This window comes from Dipodomys merriami, unplaced genomic scaffold (genome assembly GCF_024711535.1).
Source record: "Dipodomys merriami isolate MVZ:Mamm:240054 unplaced genomic scaffold, mDipMer1.0.p SCAF_3, whole genome shotgun sequence".
NCBI classification, from domain to species: Eukaryota; Metazoa; Chordata; class Mammalia; order Rodentia; family Heteromyidae; genus Dipodomys; species Dipodomys merriami.
This window is the reverse complement of record NW_027204492.1, coordinates 97913497-97929010: the sequence shown is the minus strand read 5'-3', so window position 1 is coordinate 97929010 and position 15514 is coordinate 97913497. Positions and strand designations below refer to the sequence as shown.

Genomic DNA, 15514 nt, shown 5'->3' with positions numbered 1-15514 from the left:
GATTCATATGGTAGAACGAAATTGAAGGACAATGGTTAGGATTTCACAAAGGCAGTCATTTCTAGTCATAAACGACATAACTAAGCAGGATTTAGTCTCTTAGCAACGGACAAGGCCGTGGGGGGGGGGGCGTTTGGGGAGAAAAAAAATGGCCCCCTAGGCAACCACTCACAAAGAACTAAGCCAGAGTCACGTGGAAGGCTGAGAACCAATCAGATAAGAGGTCCAAACGAACTCAACGCCTATTAAAGACACGTAACGAACCAACTTGCGTTGGTGCGGGGTGGCACTCCAATAGATAGATAATGAGTGCCATTCCTTACTAATTATTTATCTTCCACTTGCTTGGCAAGATGGAAGATTCAGATTCTAGCGACAATGAAAATGATACGTTGGTCAAACATAGACGCCAGAGGGAGAGACTGGCAAGAGAAGAAGCTTTCTACCGCTTTGTGAACAGCCTGAGTAACGAAGACTACAAACTTATGAGAGATAACAACTTGCTTGGCGCCATCGGTGAAAAAACCGAAGAAGAATTGCAGAGAAGTCTACAGCGCATTAAAGAATCAATACAAATTCCAGGTAAGGATCGGGGCCCTTTTTCTATGCCCGTTTCACGTGCTTGGTTGGCAAATAGTGCGTGGCGGGGCCTCTATCGACCGTTGATTTTACTGAGTGGTAAAACGCGGTACGATTACTACTGGGCTTCTTAATAATAATGCCAGGCAAATATTGTACAGTTGCGACACAAAATAACGTGTTGCTAAGTAACTGGTCATACGAACTGCCATCTTGCAGCAGTTTTAAGTTTATGACTTTAATACAAGCATTTGTGAGACCGAGACAGGATGTTGGGCTTGCTTGAGCTACGTAAAGATTTCGGGCTTACTTGAAGCGATGTGCGGACCCTGCATAACTAACTAAATAAAAATTTAAAAAATTGTTATTTATTAGTTCTTTGTTGAGAATATCTAGGTGATTTTGTGTTTCCTCCTGATTCACAATTACGTACTTTTTACTGGAACAGCTAAAAAGGAGCCAAAATAACCTATTTAACGGTTTCTGGCTGTCTTTTTCTTTTCATTTTTCTTTCATTTTCTTTTTCATAGTACTGGGGTTTGTACTCAAGGTCTCAAATTTGCTGAACAGGCTGAATACCAATGGCTCGCACCTATAATCCTAGCTACTTAGAAGGCTGAATTCTGAGAATAGCGGCTGAAAGCCAGACAAGGCAGAGAAGTTCCCGTGAGACTCTTTTCTCCCATTTACCACTCAAAAACCAAAAGTGGCACTGTGGCTCAAGCTGGTAGAGTGCCAGCCTTGAGCAAAAGAGCTTAGGGACAGCACCCAGGCCCTGAGTTCAAGCCTCACAGCCACCCCCGCCCCCCGCAAAAAAAAATTAATTTTAATTGCTAAGCAGGCAACGTACAACTAAAACAACCAGCTCATCTTTCCCCTTTACTACTTATTTTTCCCATAAACTCTTGTACATTTGCCATAGGGCTGACCTCGGACCTTAATCCTCCTAATATTTCCCTCCCAAATAGTTGTCATTACAGTGGTGAGCCACTTTTTCTTAGTTTTCAACCTTTCTTTGAAAGTTACTCCTATATCTTCATTTCTGTACAGTCATGTGAACTTTTCCTTTTAGGTTAACGTATACTAATTATACATATTGAGTTCAATGTGATAGTGCCACATACACATTTTACCTACTTCAATCAAATGTAACATCTTTTCTTCCATGTTCCTCCCATACTCCTTTGCCCAACCTCTATTAGCCCCGTTTACTCGTTCAGGTCCATTGTCCTTTAGCTTACACATGGGAGAGATTACATGCAGCATTTGTCTTTCCATATCTAACTTAATTTACTTAACATAATGTCCAACAAGTCCATCTGTTTTGGTACAAATAATATTCCATTTATGATTAAATAATACTCCATTGTCTATAATGTGAAATAAGGAGACTACTTTTCTTCTGATTTCCTTAATAGTTCCTCAAAGTTTGTCAAAGATAAACTCAGTTTTTAGTTGTGTGGAATATTTTAAACATAATTTTACTGCCAGAAAGGTTATATTTTCTTTTTTGTGGTTTCCATCTTTTTATTTATTTATTTATTTTTGCCAGTCATGGGCCTGAACTCTGGGCCTAGGCACTGTCCCTCAGCTCTTCAGCTCAAGGCTAGCACTCCACCACTTGAGCCACAGTGCAACTTCCCAGATATCTTTTATATACATAATATATGTATTCTATATTTATAAAATCAGCCTCTCCATCACTTCTCCTCCCTACTGCTTCCCCTCCTCAAATTATATCAGATTTTATTGTTATATCAAGATACACATAAATGTGTGGCAGTATTTCTGAGGATGCTTATGTTGCTCACTTCTGTCAATTTCCTGTGAATGAGATACATTTGTTCTTTAAGGCTAACATTCCAGTTGGAAAAATGTATCACATTTTCTTTATCCAGTCATTGGTTACTAAGCTACTAGCTTGGTTTCATGGCCGGACTATTGTAAATATTGCTGCTATAAACATGGGTGAGTATCACTGTTATATATTGATTTGACATTCCTTTGGATATATACATGCTAATGGATCATATGATAACTTTATCAGTAGTTTCTTGAGGAACCTCAATACTGATTTTTGTACTGACAACAAATTCCTACCATCAGTGTATCAACATTTTTCTGCCTGCAAATCCGTGTTAACATTTTTTTATGATAGCCATTCTGATTAGGAGATGATGGAAGCTTAGTATCATTTTGATTTACATTTCCTTAGTAGTAAGGGATGTTTAATATTATTCAATTAGCTATTTGAGAACTGTCTGCTCAATATGATTAACAATTCATTAATTGAATTATTTCTTCTCTTCATGCTATTTTTTTTTGCTCTTTATATAATGTACTTATTACTTTATCTGATGAATAGAATGAAAAGATTTGCATCCATTCTGTGGGTTCTTTCTTTTCTTCTATCTGGTTCCCATAGGTGTCTTTTATCTCTTTCAGGATTCTATCCGAACTATTTCATGCCAACCATTCAACCCAGGACCTTTAACCCACCAGGTAAGTCCTCTACCTCTGAACTATACTCTAAGCCCTATTGAATTTTTTGTCTAACATTTTTATTAGCACCATTAATTTTATAGGATATTTTATTGTTTTTTAATTATTAAGTAACTTTATTGTTATTGTAGAGGTGATGTATAGAAGGGTTTCAGTTACATAAGTCAGATACAGAGTACATTTCTTTTGGAATCATGTCACCCCCTTCCCTCACTCTATCCCAGTTTTCCCTCCTGTCCCTACCTACAAGTTGTATAGTTCATTTTAAACATAGTGTCTAGTGAGTTGTATTTGTTCAACTTTTGTCTTACCTTTTCTGTGCCCCCCCCACCATCCCAAAGACAAACTAGCAAATACAACAAAAGGAAAAGACAACCAAAACAGGAACAACAACAACATAATACCTTGTTTCCATTTCTTGGAGTTCATTTCCTAAAATATTATTGTATATGGCCATATGTACATAACTCTTGAGCCTGTGTAATCTGCTCCTATCAATATCCTCCTTTGGTTTCACTGTGTGACTGGCTAGAGACCTGTATAATGTATCATGTCCCACTGTATATTTTTTCTTTATTATCAGTGTATTTACTTGTAGATTTACAAGGACATTCATTTTTTAGATGATTTTTAAAATTTATTTTTAATAAGTTTTTTTTTATTGTGAATATACGGTACAGAGTACAGGGACATTCTTTTGGTCATTTCTGGGGCTTGACCCGAGCGCCTGGGCACTGTTCCTGAGTTTTGTTGCTTAAGGCTAATGCTCTACCACTTGAGCCCCAGCGCTTCTGTCTTTTTTGGTGCTTAACCTGGAGATAAGAGTATCACTGTCCTGGAAGTGGCACTGTAGCTCAAGTGGTAGAGTGCTAGCCTTGAGCTGAAGAGCTGAGGGACAGCATTCAGGCCCATAGTTCAAGCCCCACGACCAACAACAACAAAAAAGAGTATCACTGTCCTGCCCCAGCTGACTTTGAACCATGTCTTTTAGATCTCAGCCTCCTAAATACCTAAGATAACAGATGTGAGCCACAGGTGCCAGGCTAGCTGTTGCTGATATTTTAAAGAAAAATTTAATTTCAACTATAATCAAATAACTATTATTATGTAATTAGTACCCAGACCCTTCTTTCCTTTATATTTTTCTTAGAGTGCCTACAGTTTCAGTCTCACTTCTACAGGTATGGAATAACACATACATAGACATGCCATAAAGTTTGGGGCCCTGTAATTAGGTACGACAGGGAAGGAAAGAATTTCCAGAGTAAAGAAAAAAAAAGAAGCAATGAGAGATGTTGTCAAATGTTGGGTCAAAAAAGAGAAGTTGAGCCAAACAGCCATAAGTGTATTAGCCAAGAGAATTAGTAGTGATGCACAGTTACTGGTGGGTTGGGCAATGAGTTCAGAGGTCTAGGTCAATTTCAACGTAACTTTAATTTGAGGCCTTGAAACAGGTGCTCACACAGTCTAGGAAACAACAACAACAGTCACTTCCAGGGATTTTTTTATGGTAAGCATGGCTAGACAGAGTGCAATTTTTCATGTGTAACATTTCCTAAGTCTATCTAAGAAATTAATTGAATTGAATCTTCTAACCTTCCTATTTGCCTGTGCATACCTTTCTGTGAAGAACATGTCAGAGGTGAGATTTTTCAAAGCTTGAGATAATTGTCTTAAAAATCTCCCCATTACTGGAGTGCTATGAAGATAAGAGATGTCTGTCTTTCTTTTCTTTTCTTTCTTTCTGTCTTTCCTTCCTTCCTTCCTTCCTTCCTTCCTTCCTTTCTCTCTCCCTTTTCCTCTCTCTTCTTTTCCTTTCCTCTTTCCTTTCCCCTTTCCTTTCCTTTCCTTTGCTTTCCTTTCCTTTCCTTTTGTTCGTTTTCTCCTTCCACTCTCTCTCTTCCCTTTCTCTTTCTCTGTTTGTCTCTCCCTTCTTCTACATTTGTATGGTATTAGTAATAGCCTAATGAGTGAATTATATTCTTCAACTCACTCTGATTTTTAAATATCCTCTTCATTAGTTTTATTATTACTTTCAGATGGATGTGTTTTCTTTCATAGAATTCTTTTTTATTGTCAAGGTGATATACAGAGGGGTTACAGTTGTATAAGTAAGGTAATAAGTACATTTCTTGTCAAACTTGTTGGAGGTTTCAGTCTTTAGTTTACATTTATGTATACAATATACCTTGATTGTCTAATCACTCTGCTTCCTTATTCCATTTTCATACATTTCTTTCCATATTTGCTATCTTTTTCCCTCTCCACTCATTCTCACCTCCTCTCACTAGCTCACATATTTAGGTAGGAACTGTTCTTAACATTTTTAAGTGTATCTTAATTGTTCTAAAGTGTTTCACCATCGTATTTCACACATGCATGTAGAATATTATAACCAAAGCTATGCCCTTGCTGACTCTCACTTTCCCCTTCCCTCCTACTCACATTCTTCAACAGCTTTCCGTGAGTAGTTTTGTGATCTTTATAGAATACATATACTTCAGCATTGTTCACATCTAACACTCTCTTTTACTCCCTTCCTCCAAAAAGAGTCATACAATTACAAACATGTGTGTATCTGTATTATGTATAGATGACCTTGCATACATGTACATGTGACTCTTTTAGGATTCATATTCCTGTATCAGAGTAAACATGTAACATCTTACTTCAGGTCATGGCTTATTTTGCTTAACAGGATAATCTCCAGTTTTACTCATTTCCCTACAAACAACCTAATTTCGTTTTTCCTTATGGCTGAATAATAGTCCATTGTGTATATATGCCGTATTTTCTCCATCCATTCAACAGTTGTATTGGATCTATTCTGTTTCTATGTCTTGGCTATTGTTATTGCTGCAAGGAATGGACACGAATGAACAAATGTGTCAATTTTATCTGCTCCTATGGATTTATCCAGGGAGTAGTGTAATTACTTAATTGTATGATACTTAATTTTTTTATGTTTTGGAGGAACCTGTATACTGATTTTAACAATCACATTTCAACCAATTTGTGTGAGTGTTCATTTGTTCCTGAAACCTCCTCACTTTTTGTGTTTGTGATGATGGCCATTATGACAGGAAAGAGAACTCAGAGCTTGGGCACTGTGCCTGAGATTTTTGCTCAAGGGTAATGCTCTATGACTTAAGCCATAGCTTCACTTTTGGCTTTTCAGTGGTTAATTGTAGATAAGAGCCTCACAGACTTACAGGGCTGGCTTCAAACTGAGTTTCTCAGGTCTCAACATGCTGAGGAGCTAGGATACAGGCATGAGCCAGCAGCGGCCTGGTTCAATGTCATTTTTATCTACATTTCTTTTATGTTCTGGCATGTTGAGCATTGTTCCTTTTATCTATTGTCCATTTAGATTTAGCTTGAAATTTGTTTGCTCAGTTCATTTACAGATTTATTCAATTGGTTTTTATTTATTCTGAGTTTAGTTTGAGCTCCCTTTATATTCAGGTTATTAATCCCTTGTCAAATGTATGGCTAGCAAGTTTTTTCTCCTGTAGGCTGTCTTTTCAGGCTAGTGACTGCTTCATTTGCTGTGTACAAGGCTGCAATTCCATTTATCAGTCCCTATTTGTGCAGGTGCTATAGCTCTATTCTGGAAGTTACAGCTAATTTAAACATGTTCAAGGGTTTTTCTTTTGTTTCTTGTAGTCGTGTCTTGTTTATAGTCATAGGTTAGAATCCTTGATCCACATTGAATTGATATTAGTACAGGATGAGAGATAATGGCTTCTGTATGTGGATTTCCACTTTTTCTGAAGAGGCTCTTTTTCTCCAATATTAGTTTGGGGCTACTTTATAATAAAAAAAAATCGGGTGGCTGTAGCTTTGTGGATTTATTTCTAGATTTCCTACTCTGTTTTATTAGTTTTTGTGTCGTTGCCATGTTGTTTGTTTTACTATAGCTCTGTAGTATAATTTGAAGTCCACTATATAATATCACAACATTGTTTATTTTGCTAAAGTCTATTATGGCTATTTGGAGTGTTTTGTGCTTCCATACCAATTTTAGGTTCGATTTTGTTATATTTCTGTGAAGAATAAGATTGGATTCTGATGAAGACTTCATGAAATCTACAGAAATGTTTTTGGTGTTATAAACATTTCACAATGCTAATTCTGCTAACCAATAAGCATAGAAGATCTTCTGTATCTCCAATTTTGTTCTTCAAAGTTTTATAGTTTTCAATGTAGAGGTAATTCACCCACTTAGTTACGTCTATTCCTAGGCAATTTTTCCTTCCTTTCGATTTTTGTGGCTATTGTGAGTAGAATTGTTCTGATTTCATGCTCATCCTTTTCATTGCTAGTGTACAGGATAGCTAATAATTTTTGTATGTGGGTTTTAATTGTGCTACATTCCTAGTAGTTCCTATCAATCTAGGAAGTTTTGGGCAGAATCTTTAGGGTCCTATAGGTATAGCACATGGACAGTTTGATCTGCTCCTTCTCTATGTATCCCTTTCATTTATTTCTCTTGCATCACTGATCTAGCTAGGAATTTTAGTTCAGTATTGAATAGGAGTTGAATGAGTTCCTGACTTTACAGAAATTATTTCAGTTTCCCTTTAGTATGATGCTAGAGCTATGTTTGTCATATGTTGCAGTATATTCTTTCTATTCCTGCTTTCTTTGAATTTTTATCATGAAAAGATATTGAACTACTGGATTGAAGCCAACTTAATTATGCTCTTTGATCTTTTAAATGTTTTAATTCCTGTCCTTGAGAATTTTTGCATGTTCAGCAAGCCAGCTGCAATTTTTTTTTGGTTTTGCCAATTATGGCAATAATGGCTTCATAGAGTGAGTAAAGTAGAATTCTTTCCTTTCCTGTTTTATGGACTAGTTTGTGGAATGTTGGTGTTAATGCATCTTCAATGATCAATTTGGCAAATGTAGAATTTGGCGATGATTCTGTTCTGTTCTGGGATTTTCATGTTGAGAGAATCTTCATTACAGTTTAATCTTATTGTTCTTAAGTCATATAAAGTGGTCAATAGACTTTGGGGTCAATGTAGAGGGTGGTTTGAATCTTTGAATTGTTCCTTTTTTCTATATTTTCCAGCTGATTTGGGATAATGTTATGGAAGTATCATCTTATGATGCTCTAAATTTCACTGGCACTTATTGTGATGTCCCCATTCTCGTGTCTGTTATTAATTTGTTTCTTCTCCCTCCTTTTGACTATACAATTTTGACTATACAATTAAGGGTTTTTCTTTCTTTTCAAGAACCAACATGTTGTATAATTGAGTCATTATATTATTTATTTTTTAATCTTGATTTTGCTATCATTTCTTTTCACCTGCTAATTTTTCCACATTGTAATTTGGATTTTGGATTGCTCTTGTTTAAATAAAACTTGAGGTGTATCAGTACATTATTTAAGATATGCCTGATTTTTTTATGCAGGTGCTCATAGTTTCTGTTTCAGAATACGTTATTCTAGTGGTTTGATTTATGTGACTTGGTGTTTGTTTCTTACAGCTTCTATTATTCTTTGTTCTGTGTGTTTGGTGTTTTGGTAGTAATAGATCTTGGGGTGATCTTTTCTGGTATTGTCCATTAGGTATCCTAAAAGCCTCATCTACTTTAATGGCTATTTATTTCTTTAGTTGTGGTTAATTTTTTTCCTGTTGTTTTACTAAATATATCTTGTGCCTATTTACCTTGCAACAGATCTCCTTTTATTCTATCATTTACACTTTTGGATATTATGTCAGGTTTTAGATGATCCATTAGGATTTCTTACATTTTTATAATCTTCATCTGACTGGTCTAATACTACTGCCTTGTTTTCTGATATCCTGTCTTTAGTTTGTTCTACTGCACCATAGAGATATTCCATTGAGTTTGTATTTGTCTTATGGTACTGATGATTTACAGAATGGAATTCTTTTTTAGGATTTCTACATCTTTTATAATTCTTCCTTTATTTGTGTGTCATTTTCCTTATTTTGTTTGGGTGGGCATTTGTTTCATTCTTTGACTTTTTCAGTTGTTTCCTTCTATCTCCTTTAAACTCTTTATACATGTATCATTTCATTTTCTTTGTCATTCTTATAATCGTGCTCTTCAGTTATTTGAGCTTTCATTCTTGTTCACTATCATTAGTGCTTTTGTTTTTTTCATATTTCTTGTGCTTCTGCACTGAGATTTATGCATCTGAGGACATTTCATTTGTTGAATGTTTTAATTACTTGTAGTCTCGTAGTAGAAGTGTTTAGAAAGCACTTTTTTGCAGGTTGCAGTGTAGTTGCTGATCACTGAATTGTCTCAGTAGCCAAACTTTTGTCTGTCTGCAAAAGTCAGCAGTCTTGATAACCAGCATCACTGAGAAGATGAAAACTAGCTATAATCTCCTGTATTTCCTTAGCATTGTTCTTATATGTAGATTGAGAATAGGATTGGTCAAGGGTTATGTATCTGCTTCTGTGATACTTGTACAGGATCAGAAGTAAGTGTACCTCTTCTTTATTAACTAGAAGCTACTGCTATCTGCTCATTGCATTTTTGTGTATGACCAAGGCAATTTCCCACTTAATTCACAGGCTCTCTTGCTTGTAACTCCCTTCTGGCAATACATAGATAACCTTTTTTGGGTGTATCCAAAATGTGTCTAACAGAGGGAGGAACAAACACAGCACTAAGCTCTGCATTGGTAGTAGAAACATTAGAGAGCCAGGTGTTCAAGTCTCAATTCTTTCAGATCCCACAAAGCAGTTCATCACTCTGTGTAGGTCAAGAGGCTGGTGGATATATCCTGAGCACCAGATACTATGCTAGAGCTTTCAGCAGTGTGGCAGCAAGACCAAACATCAGCAGGAAGCTCTTCCTGCTTTGTATGGCATTAATGTGGTTTCTGCAGTGATGTTCTTGGACTTACTCTAGTCAGAAATGGCAAGGCCCCCTACTACCAGGATCTTGACCACCTAATGTGGCTTTAATTTCCTTTTTTAGGTAGGTATTTGGCACTTCACTGAACTTTTTTTTCTCTTTCTTGACTCACCTATATCAAAGTATCTCCCTCTCCACAGCCACCTCTCATTTCTATCTCACTCCCAGATACTGTCCAGCTGTTCCAGAGCATCCCTGAGCTGTTTGCATCCCTTGTTTTTCAAGTCTTGAGGGTACTTCTCAAACCCTGCTTGGCTACTAACCCCAACAGTCAGCCAGAAACTCATGGAATCTGAGCAGCCTAACTGAGGGCACAACACATTGTCATTAAAACAATCCTTAGGCTTTGAAACTGTTCTAAACAAGGAGGGTAATATCCTCAACCAGTGAGTTTTTTTTACTTTCTGAGATCCTGTTAACTTCCCAGCTTACACACATCTGTTATCTTCTCCCCAGTTCCCTCCAAGACTCGGTAGCCTGAAATCTCAAGACACTTTGAATACTTGTTTTCAAGACCCTTGAGTACTTCAGTCTCAAAGAGGAGACACTCTCTAAAGATGGTGTCTCACCAGCGCTTCTTGGATACAGCTGGCCTGTCATGCTGGGGAAGTCACTGTCCTACCAAATCCCTACACTGGTGCTAAAGCTTTTGTTTAAGGCAAGACAAGGCTTGTTCCACAGCTAGGTCTGTTAAGTCTGCTGTGGAGGCCACCTAGTTTACCTTGTGGTGGACGCTTCTATTTCTACTTGCCCCAGGGGAGCTAGGGCTAGAGCCACAAACTGTTCCCTACTGTAATCTGTTGCCTTTCCATGTCATCATACTTTTCACTTGTCCTGTTCCTCTTTCAATGGTTCTTAGCTCTCTCTCTTTGCCCTTCTGAATATAGCCTCTCCTTTGTTATCTAGGCCCTTTTCATTCATGGAGTTCAATGGAGAAAGCTTCTACTCTGCTATCTTGCTCAGAATATTTTTCTTGAAATTATTTTTAAGCCAACGGACCTTTTTCATCTTGCCAGTATTTATTATAGTCTTATAATATCAAAAAACTTTTTGTGTTATAAAAAATTTCAGTCAAGGGCTGGGAAGATGGCTCAGTGGTAGAGTGCTTGCCTTGCATGCCTGAGGCCCTGGGTTCAATTCCTCAGCACCACATAAGCAAAAAAAAAAACCAAAAAACAAAAAAAAAAAATTTCAGTCAAGAGCCTAGAAATAGTGTCGTAGGCTAAAGAAATTAAACAATAAGGCAGTTTGAACTAAAATGCTAACTGCATATCTTGTGTTTACCCCATTTATTCATATGGATATTTTGATAGTAGCTTGAGAAATAATGTCTTTTAACTCGTCCTCCATATTAATATAAAAGACTTAGTACATGGTGAAATACTAAAAATAAATTTCTTTTTAAATTTCCCTAAAGTTATCTAAAATTTAACTCTTTTCAAAGGGAAATGAAACTATCCTTCTTTTACAAAAGCTATTGAAACTATCCTTCCTTATAAATTTAGACTATAGTTTACAAAAGCGTTAACTGTGTAAATGCGTTATTTGTTTTTCTGTGCTGGTCCTGAGGGCTTACTTCAGGGCCTGGGCACTGTCCCTTAGGTTTTTGCTCAAGGTTAGCACTCTACCACATGAACCACAACTCTAATTCTGGCTTTTCCAGGGTTAATTAGTGATAAGAATTTCAGACTTTACTACTACCTGGGCAGCCTTCAAACCATGATTCTCATATCTCAGTCTCCTGAGTAGCTAGTAATACAGGTGTGAGCCAACAGCACCTGACTATAAATGTGAATTGTGCTTGAGATATCTGAAACATTAGACTTATTTCCATTGGTTTTGGAACAAAGTTCCAGAGCACTATTTAGTGATGGTTATGATTTTGTAAATTCTTTTTTTGACCTTATTTCCTTTTAACAGGTGGAAGACATCCTATCCATGATGTACAACATAGTGTTGGTTCGGTAACAAACCAGGTTAGTTCCTTCTTTAGGCAACCTGAACCGATGACAGGAAGAGAACAAAGAGTAAATCGATCTTGTACAGCAACAAGTGAAAATAATTTAAACACAAGTGATACTGAGCTAAGAATGAATTCTTACTTAAGGATCCAGAGGCAAGCAGCGAATACACAATCTGACTCAATAATTTCAAGGCCTTCTAGAGCAGAAGCAAGTGCGAGCGAAACATCAACTGAAGTTCAACCTCCTGCAAGTCAGGAAATAGAAAGTAACATAAGCACAATAATCCGGAAAGTCAGAGCAAGGCCTCCGAGTAGTTCATCTTCATATTCACAGAATGAAATTCTATGGAGAGTTCATAATCCAGAAAACATTCAGAAACAAACACGTACAGAAACTGATGTAACATTTCCAGGATCACAACTAAATACAACTATATCCTCAATGAATACTCCAGGTACTAGTGGTCAGAGAAGAGAAAGAAATAGGAGCCCTGAACTTCAGAGAGTTAGAGCCAGAAATGAGGAGAGCTCACCCTCAAATTCACAAAGTCAAATACAAAGAAAAGTTCATAATACAGGAAAGACTTATAGGCGAACAGCAAATTCACAATCTGAGACAACATCCGTAAGGCCATCTACATCAGAAGTCACTGCGGCGGAAACATCAATGGACATTCTACCTAGCAGAATCCAAAGAAGAACAAGAAGCACGAGTCCAGTACATCGGAGAGTTAAACCAAGAATTGAAGGTAGCTTGCCTCCTAATAATGCATCCTCTGAGAATTCTAGGGTTAATGAGGCTGAGATATCTTCTAGCATTCCACAACATGAGGCACTGACAGGGCAAACGACTGGTTGTAGTTTGTGTATTAAACAACTTCTTGCAGGTTTGACAGCAACAAATGACCGTACAGCACAAACTGATTCAAACAGACGCATTCGTGGTGAGTCCTGTATAATGAGACCAAGTAATCAAACCCCAGATTCAAATTTTGTAAGTTTTAACACAGTAAGAGAACATTCACTAGGAGACAACATAGCTAATAGAAGTCAAGTAACACCTCAGACAACAAGCAACACTAGTACTTTAGGAAGTGGTCAAGTAAGCAGAACTATGCTTTCAAATACTGAGCAGTCACGTGAGACTGCTTGTATCCGAACAACTGTGTCTACACAGTCAAAGGTTCATTTAAATAATGCCACATTAGTGATTACTCACAGAACATTATGCCAGATAATGGTAGAATTTGATCCACTAACTAACCATACAAACAATGACAGTGACACAGAGAATGACACTGATGGTAACAATGATAATGACACTGATCGTGAGAATGAAGACAGTCATAGAGACGAGAGCGAGGTTTATTGTTACAGTGATTTTGAACATAGTGACTCATTCGTAATTGATAGCACAGAAAGTGAAAATATAGAAAGTGAAAGAGATTATGAGTCTGATGAGAGTGAAATTTATGCTTCTAATCTAAATCCTGACTGGGATTCGTATAATTCCCCAGGAAATTCTGAATCTAGTCTTATTGCCAGTTACTCCAGCGATGAAAGTAGTAGTACTGAAAGTTCACTATCAAACTCATCACTAGAGACCAGGGAAGAAAGTAGACCTATTACCCCAACATCGGATGACTTCAACTTCTCACCTATTGAAGATCACTTAGAGGAAAATGAAGACAGCCCTCCTATGGGAGGACTCTCTAAACGACAAATTGATATGTTACCCGTAAGAAATTTTAATGAAAGCGATGCATCAAATTCATGTACTATCTGTATCGAGGAATTCAGACAGGGCAATAAGATTCGCACATTGCCTTGCTCTCATACATACCACGTACACTGTATAGATTCATGGCTGGCTGATAATGCTACATGTCCTGTTTGTCGAAGGCGAGTACGTTCTGATGGCAGAGAATTATAATTTGAGTTTTGTACCGAGTTATGTAATTGTGATAGAAAAGCCAGTATCAGTTGCTTTTGGCATACCTTTGAAATGACAATTAACATACTGTAACTATCCAAGTTTAATTGCTGCCTCCGAAAGGAGTAAGTTACTATTCTCTATTTTACAATAAAAACAAATGTTAAAACATAAAAAATGAGTGTCTTATCTTACTTGATATTGAAGAACACACCATGACTGTTCACTAAATGTGAATAGAAACTTAGCAGGTAAGGGACACTTGGTTAGGTTGCTTCTAATTTCATCAGAAAACTGTTTTACTATGATATAATAAGCTCCTGATAGACCCTAATAGCCTCATCTAATCATGTACTCCTATCCTGTGAGCATGCAAAGAAATAGTAACCAGACCAAAATAATTAAGAAGCAGTGCAAGGATTTATTCCTCTTTCATTTAAAGAGAGATTGTTATAATAAGCAAGCTGTAAAATGTGTTAAAACTCCATCTTCCTATTTTTCTCCCCAGCAGTTCCCCCCATTCCTTCAGACATTCTACAAGATGCTTCGACTCACCATTACCCATGTTTCAGTTAGAATCTGGCTAAAAATATATATCATACCTGAAAAAGGTGATGAAATAGCATCTTACTAAAGTGTATAGGAATTAAGAAAAATCAAGAAATTCTGAGGTTAGCAACTTTTAAGAAGCCAGTGTTGTTACGTCTAGAATTGAAGAGACAAGGAGAGGTAGTATTTCCTATAACCAAGAATGTCCAATATTTGTAGCAGAGGGTCCTAAACTGTGAGTTTAAATACACAAGTGACAGATATTGAGAAACTAAAACTTGATAGTAAAAAATTAAGAAATAAAATACCCTGACCCTTCTTTCTATTATTCTATTGATAGTTTTCCCTTACTATGATAAAAATATTTTAGATCTTCTTCCTCTTCTGTATCATTCTAGTGCATGGTCAATGGGTCTTGCTGCTGTAGGTCTGTGGCAGCAGAGTACATCATTGCAGAAGTATATGTCTGGGAACACTGCTTAACTCATGGTGACCAGGAAAGAGACAGGAATCCCAATATTTTCCTTAAGAACATACTCCCCTTGGTTGAACTTCCTGAGACTAGGATCTACTTGCTAGCAAGTGTGGGGGGGGGGGAACAAAGCCTTGTAAAAAGTTTGAGATATTCAAAATCCAGTCTAGTATTCCACCTCTTGCTCTCAATAGTTTATGTCTCTCTCATAATGCAAATGCATTTAGTCTGTCTCAGAATTCCCAGTCTAACTTCCAGCAACATTCAAAAGTCTTAAGTCCCAAGACTGAAGGCAAATAGCTGTCAGCTACCATTGGGATTAAATAACAAATTACATAACAACAAAAGAAAATGACACAGGGTAAAAAAAAATACATTCTGAAAGGGAGGAATATAAAAATAATAAGGAGGAATTGGATCAAAGTTAAGATTAAAGCCCAATAATACAACAATAAAATCCTTTGGAGATAAGCCCCAAAGAGATTGGGTAGCCCAGCCCCAATGGCTTCATTATCCACAGCCCATATGGCCACTCTTGAGCTGGCTCTACTTGTTGTATGCAGCACTCATCAGCAGAAATTCCATGTTATATAATTTCTAAGTG

General features: G+C 37.0%; 1 protein-coding gene across 1 annotated transcript; it reads left to right on the top strand.

Annotated features, from left to right (window-relative positions):
- Window positions 1-254: 254 nt before the first annotated feature.
- LOC138839682 (E3 ubiquitin-protein ligase RLIM-like) lies at window positions 255-13996 on the top strand. Its single transcript, XM_070039258.1, has 4 exons — window positions 255-582; window positions 3025-3081; window positions 11914-12705; window positions 13474-13996. The coding sequence occupies exons 1-4, from the start codon at window positions 354-356 to the stop codon at window positions 13887-13889; spliced, it is 1494 nt and encodes a 497-aa protein (XP_069895359.1). The 5' UTR covers window positions 255-353; the 3' UTR covers window positions 13890-13996.
- The last annotated feature ends 1518 nt before the right edge of the window (window positions 13997-15514 follow it).